This window comes from Nannospalax galili, unplaced genomic scaffold, assembly GCF_000622305.1.
Source record: "Nannospalax galili isolate Female #2095 unplaced genomic scaffold, S.galili_v1.0 scaffold771, whole genome shotgun sequence".
NCBI lineage: Eukaryota > Metazoa > Chordata > Mammalia > Rodentia > Spalacidae > Nannospalax > Nannospalax galili.
Window position 1 is genome coordinate 246,644 of NW_008329156.1, and position 7,377 is coordinate 254,020.

Sequence of the window (7,377 nt, forward strand, 5' to 3'; positions counted from 1 at the left end):
TTTGTTTGTTTCTGTTTTATCTCACCTGTTTATTTTAGAGTTTGTTTGGTCTTCTCAGTTGGGCATTCTTTGCTAGTTTACTTTGGTTCATCTGTTCCCTTAACGAGATTGATTGGTTCCTGTGACCTCTATCACTTACCGAGGCTCTCTTCCTGCTTTGTGTGCCTGCGCCCTCTCAGTATCCTCTGAAATGCTAGCTTTACCGTCACGCCTTGTTTGGTTTTGTGCTTATCTTAGAACGTCTTAATGTCCTCATCAATTTTTAAATTACTTCATCGAATTTAAAAGATAACTTTTCTGGGCATGGTCATCTTTTTTGGCAGTTGTTTAAAGTTTTCATGAAGTACGTCATCGCGCGCTTTCCTGGGGTTTCCTCTGGGTGGTCTGGTGTTATCCTTGTGGGCTTGCCTTTGTGAGGTGACTTTTTTCTTGGGCTTTTGATATTGTTTCTTTGCAGTCTTAGCCTTTTAGCTGTAATGCGATGTGGAGAGTTTTTCTTTTCCTGGTTCTGTTTGGGTTTTGAATGCATCTTGTGCTTAGCTGCCCCTTACTTTCCCTGGTTGGATTCTTATTTTTGCTGCGATTTCATTGATTGGTTTTCTTTGTTTTTGTCAGAGCGTCTCCTTCCTCACAGATTCACAGGTTTGTCTCTTCATCATGTCCAAGAGTTCCTGACGGTCGTGTTCATGCTTACTTATTTTTTTCTTTATCAGCACCCGAATGCAGAATTTCCTTGTTTTTCTTCCATGTATTCTGTTCTTTTTTATTTTTATTTTTAACTTCCTTGATTGTGATTTTTATTTCTCAAAGTTCATTTGGGTGATTTACATTTTCTGTGGGGTACAGGTGAAGGTTTACCGGGACCGTAGAAGACTAATAGAAAAATTATGGAAAACCTCTTGGTGCCTGGGAATGGGATGGGTCCAGTGTCAAGGCCTGAATGTCCATGACCATGTGTAAGAGTCAGGACCACAGCTGGCCATCAGGGGAGGTGGGAGGACCATTCTAAAGAATCAGTCCTCCCAAGTATAGAATCTACAAATGACAGAAACCTTGTGTCTTCAGCATGTGCACAACACAGAGGCAGAGCTCTAGCCACAACTCTAGCTCATGAGAGGGGACCACAACTCCAGTTCACAGGAGGGGACTGCAGCTCCAGGTTCACAGGAGGGGACTGCAGCTCCAGGTTCACAGGAGGGGACTGCACCTCCAGGTTCACAGGAGGTAACCATAGTTCTAGGCTCACTGAATGGATCCTAATTTCAATTTTGCTGGTTCCCACTATTTTCCTGTCTCCATCACTCTGTCCACATGATTGTACTTGCATTTAAGAAAGAACATTTTGGCTTCTGTGCATCAAACAGAGGCAGCCATCACTTGGCCTGCTTGAATTTCTCTCTAGAGGGACATCAGTATTTGGGACTATTTCACTTTTTCTCAAGGAGGCAGATGTACCAAGTGTTTTCTTTTTCATGGTCAAGGATACAGTTGACTTTTAGGGTCTGCTGTTTTCACACCTTCCTCCATGGTCAGGGGTACAACTGATGCAGCATCTTCTGACTGGAGTCATGTTTGAAGTCCTCTAATTGAAACATGAGGTTCATTTCCTGTTTACAACTCCTCACCTTCTCTGAGCCCTGGGCTATGCAGTTGGGGAGTGTAAGGTTGGGTCCAAGGGGCATGAAAAACTCCTTGCCATCCTCATGCTTGTCATCCACCATCTTGGGCCGTTTACCCCATAGCTCATCGCACCTGCACCTCACCACACTGAAGAGCTGCCATTGCTACCACTGCCATCTTGCCTCCCCACTTATTTTCTTTCTTATTTGCCAAGTCCTGAGTTCAGAATTTTGGAAAACAATAAAGAAGCCCTAAAGATTGGGAAAGTATTTGTCCTGCATGATAAGGTTCCTCACAGGGGCCAGCACACACATGCAGCTTCTCCAGGGCCAGCGTTCCCCCGGCCCAAGGCCAGCTGTCCTGGGCACACCTCATTCTGCACCCCGATTCCTTCTACATTATGCTTTTTACTGCATCACGCAGGAAATGTTTTCCCGCCACATGCACTTTCTTTAATAGACTCAGTTTTTCCTCAGCTGAGAATTTGGAGACAAAATCTTTGGAATGACATCAACAGCCTGTGTCAGCTTTAACAATGAATCTGTCAAAGAAGTTTATTGCATCTTAGGGATGTGACTAGCACTTGAACCGGAGGACTGTTGCTCATCTTCATGGAGCTAGCCTATGACACACAGATTGTCAGATGTTCCTATGTCACTGGAGGTCTATCCAGGTAACTCATGAGACTATGGGACTCTGCGTGAAGGGATCTCGAACCTTAAGTCTGAGAAGACAGAGATTCTGGGCTGATTCTCACCTGTGACACTGAACATCTGGGCCAGACGTCAGCCTGCTAAGCCAGACTGTGACTTCTGATGTTACTGTCTCAATTGCCTGTATTCAGGCCTCTGGCTCTTTAGAAAGAGCATCCATATGGCTGCGTTGCAGTTCATGTTTGCGTGTATTGTCTTCAAGAGTTCTTTTTTATATATTTTATTTACTTTTGTTTTTATGTTTACAAGTGTATTGCCTGCATGTGTGTAAGTGCACTCATGTTGTGCAGTGCTTGCGGAGGTCAGAAGAGGGCATTGGATTCTCCTGGAACTGGAGACCTGGATGGTTGTTAGTCATCATGTGGGTGCTGGTAATTGAACCCAGGTCTTCTGGAAGAGCAGTCAGTGCTCTTAACTGTGAGCCATCTCTCCAGCTCCAAGTTTTTTTTTTTTTTTTGTCTTTTTGAGACAAGGTCTCCCTGTCCTGGAACTCACTATGTAGACCAGGCTGGCCTCAAACTCACAAAGATCCACCTGCCTCAGCCTCCCAAGTGCTGGGATTAAAGTGTGCACCACCATGCCTGGCCAATAATTCTTTTTTATTATAGGCATAGGACATTATAAGAAAATGTTTAATTACTTTCAAAATTTATTTCTATGCCCACCTCCCCTTCCTGTTTTAAGTCTAAAACAGGGATTGCAGTAAATATTCTTGTATCCCTTTCTCTGCTCCCTTGACCAGAGAATGTCACTAGAATCATAGTTGAGTGTGTCTCTGTCTGTTCTATTACAGAACAACGACCTTTTCATTAATTCATCCAACAGATCTTCTGAGAGAGAGAGGGGGGGGAGAGAGAGAGAGAGAGAGAGAGAGAGAGAGAGAGAGAGACCACTGTTGCACTGTTACATAGCAATCGTTCAGGATCTTTTCAAAGTAAAAGACTTAGAATATTCATGGAACAATTAAAATTGAGGTTTATTTTTATCCCAATGTAAACAGCAGCCACTTAAAGAGGAGAGACGGCAGATAGAGACTGAGAGATGGCAGATAGAGACTGAGAGATGGCAGATAGAGACTGAGAGATGGCAGATGGAGACTGAGAGATGGCAGATGGAGACTGAGAGACGGCAGATAGAGACTGAGAGATGGCAGATAGAGACTGAGAGACGACAGATAGAGACTGAGAGACGGCAGATAGAGACTGAGAGATGGCAGAGACTGAGAGACGGCAGATAGAGACTGAGAGGCAGCAGATAGAGACTGAGAGATGGCAGATAGGAGAGACTGAGAGACTGAGAGACGGCAGATAGAGACTGAGAGGCAGCAGATAGAGACTGATAGATGGCAGATAGGAGAGACTGAGAGACTGAGAGACGGCAGATAGAGACTGAGAGATGGCAGATAGAGACTGAGAGGCGGCAGATAGAGACTGAGAGATGGCAGATAGGAGAGACTGAGAGACTGAGAGACGGCAGATAGAGACTGAGAGATGGCAGATAGGAGAGATGGAGAGCGATAAATTGGGAGATGGTTGTGTGCATTTTCTCCCTCTGATCCTTTAGATTTGAAATGTAGATTTCTTGTCCTAGAGTAGAGGGAAAAATAAGAGAGATGCGCATTTAGGAAACGGTGTTTCTATAGCATGGTGTGCAAACATCTGCATAGCTGGTACCCAACCCACAGAAGTCGGGGCAGGAGACTGGAGGATAGATGCCAGTGTGTACCTGGATGTTCATCTTCAGTGTGGCCTCAGAGGCATGTGGAGGGGCTCCCAACCTGATCCTTCAGGCTTCCTAGACTTTGCTTGATGGACCATGCCTTCTCTATGGAAAGCACCCAACCCTTAAAGAAGGGACTTTATAGTTCTTTTGTACCCGTGTGTGAGTGAATCCCTTGATCTTGAAGTCAGGTAGTGGAAAGTCTGCTTCCTTCTGATGACGTCTAAAGTTGTAATGAAAATAATACTGTGGCAAGTGTTTATCCAGGAAGTCTATTTTTACTCCCTTTCAATAATTGAAGAGGAGAATATTCTAGTCGATAACAGAAAACATACGGTGCTGCTTCTAAGGTTTTCAGAGCACTGGTAACTTCTTTCATATAAGCTATCAGTAACAATGTTGAATTAAGTCTTAGGAGCTATCATTTAAATGTTGCACCAATATTTGTAATGATTATGTTTATAAGGATATTTTCAAAGTACCCCTTTATGGAAGAGGTACTCTGTGACAGGTGTCCTTATTATGGAATTTGTCATTTGCACCAGATGATTATGACTGGCTGACCTTTCTCATTCATAAAGCCACTGCATTCAGTTTGACTTTGATTTGAAATAAAAGCCCCAAAGGGAAACAGACAAGGAGGTATCAAATCATCGTATTCACCATCTTGATTTAGAAACCAGTCAGCACGGGTTGGTCACCACAGCCCTTCTGTTTCTCCCCCTCTCACAGGCCATCAACACCTCCATCAAAAGTAAGATCCCTTGTGTGGTGGTAGAAGGCTCTGGGCAGATCGCTGATGTGATTGCTAGCCTAGTAGAGGTGGAAGATGTCCTAACCTCGTCCATGGTCAAGGAGAAGCTGGTGCGATTTTTACCACGCACAGTGTCCCGGCTGCCTGAAGAGGAGACTGAGAGCTGGATCAAATGGGTAGGTTCGGGGGAAGACTCTGGAGGCTGGGTGCGAGGAAGGCAAGTTCCTGGGGTGGGAGACTGTCTCACATTCCTGACTCCAGAGCAACTGCAGTGTTTGGGTTTTTTCTCTGTGACTTCAAGGCTGTGCTCAGGCCCATAACAGTATCTTTCTGGAATCTGAAACTCAGGTAAGTTCAATGACCTCCAACTGTCTGTCCTTAAGGTTTAGCTTTCAAGCCTGTATGTAAAGCTTGTCTTTCTCTTGTTGCATAATGCCAAGAAATGTGTTTCTGTGTGTTGTATGTATCACTGATGGGGAGGAAAGGGTTCCCCGGCAGTGGTATTTTAGAAATTCAGGCCCTAGACTGATTCCGCATCTACTGAAGAAGTCAGCACTATGGAATGACTGCCCTGCTGTGTCACCTGGCCTGTGGTTGATTCAGAACGTCTCATCTTTCTTAGCAGCCCCGTGAGAAAGACGGAGGTATAGGAATGCTTGCGCTTTGAACTGATATTCTTGGGAAAGTATTTTGACATTAATATCGTACATTCTTATTTTTCTTTATTTCCTGACTGCTGTTAATTTGTAATGACTCAGTTTTCTTACCTGCTCAGTGCATGAGGAAGCTCAGCAGGGTCATTCTCACCAGCCCATTCAGAAACAGCTTTATGTGCTTGGATATTTAAAAAAATATTTTCTTATTTTTATTTTATGTGTATGAGTATATTGCCTGCATATATGTAAGTGCACCCATGTTATGCAGTGCCCACGGAGGTCAGGAGAGGGCACCGAACCCCCTGGAACTGGAGTTAAGGACAGTTGTTAGCCGTCATGTGGACGATGGGAATTGAACCCAGGTCCTCTGTAAGAGAAGCCAGTGTTCCTAACTGCTGAACCGTCTCTCCAGCCCTATATTTAGATATTTTTAGGAGTCTGTGCTACCAGTTAGAAAATTTTCTCCAAAGAAAATAATGTAGACCACAAAGTTTGTTTCATCATAGAGTAGACTGAAGGTTGAACTTAGTATAAATGATAATAATAATTTTAAAACTAAAGTGATTTTAGCAATATTTAATTTTGTGGAAAGCCCTCGAAACATCAACTACAAGTTGGACAGTTGCTCAGTGACTTAGAGCACTGGCTGCTCTTGCAGAGGACCTGGGTTGGGTTCCCAGCACCCACATGGTGGCTCACAACCATCCATAACTCCAGTTCCAGGGAATCCAATACCTGCTTCTTACCTCTGTGGGTTTGCACACACGTGTTGCACTTACATACATGCAGGCAACACTCATACACATAAAAAATACAAATAAATATAACTTTTTAAAAAAGGATTCCAGCTGTTCCCTAGATGACTAGAAACTCCAAGGTCCTGTGTCTCTGTTCTTGGGACTGTTAAGAGCAGATCACCTACATGCAGTGCTAGCTTCAAGGCCCTCAAGCCCCCCGTGTGAATAAGCAAGGAAGTTGTTACTGTCCCATTTTACAGAGAGGGTCAGAGCTACTGAGTAGCATTCCTTACCCTAGAACCAAAGTCTAAAATAAAGTTTGCATAGGAAAGTTATTAGGATGGGGCTGGCTTATGTAGGTCCTAGCTCAAGCAAAGGTATACAGGATCTTGTGTGAGGGCTGCCTGGATGGAGGCCTCATTTGTGTAATATGTATGTGGCTAGTTGCTCCACAGCAGTGACAGAATACTTACTCTGTACAAGGCTAGATACAGAGTAAGGCTGTTCCAGGTGGTAGTTCATTTCATTCTCATGACAAAGCTGTGAGAAAGGTATTACTGCTGAACTTAAATTCATAGGGTTACATACAACTAGAAAGTAGCAGAAAAGATCTGCACCTCAGTGATATGATCTAGAACCTGCCTGTATACCATGACATGAATGCCAACAAAGGAATCTGCTAATTCACTTGAGAAGAGTTTTCACTTTCTTGGCAGGGCATCATCTACATACAGTACTCTACTTTTTATTTTGTGTGGATAAATGTTTTGCATGTATGTATAAGTCCACCACAGAGGGTGTCAGACACCCTGGAATTGGTGGTTGTTAGCTGCCATGTGGGTACTTGGAACTGAACCTGGGTCCTCTGCAAGAGCAGCCTGTACTCTTAACCACTGAGCCATCTCTTCAGCTTCTACATATACTTGAAACTGCTACAGCCATCTTGTGACCATAGACGTCATGGCCAAGTATGGTGGAGTAGGAAGATGGAAAGCTCTGATGGTCTGAGGACACCCCTACTCAACTGAATTAACTACTTTTGGAATTCTTTTCTTGTGAGACCATGAATCTAACATCTACTTTAGTTAAGTCTCCTATTGTAGCAAAAAACACTCTCATTGATACATGAATAAATAATCACAGTCCCAGCCAGAGACTCTTTTAGAGGGCTTAACTAC

The 7,377-nt window shown here is 43.8% G+C and overlaps 1 protein-coding gene across 1 annotated transcript in view; it reads left to right on the forward strand.

The window, feature by feature from the left end:
• Positions 1–7,377, forward strand: part of Trpm8 (transient receptor potential cation channel subfamily M member 8) — a 117,957-nt gene that overhangs the window by 48,232 nt on the left and 62,348 nt on the right. The window contains exon 9 of the mRNA XM_008834505.2: positions 4,785–4,982. Coding sequence (XP_008832727.1) covers positions 4,785–4,982 — 198 coding nt within the window. The remainder of the gene's footprint in view (positions 1–4,784; positions 4,983–7,377) is intronic.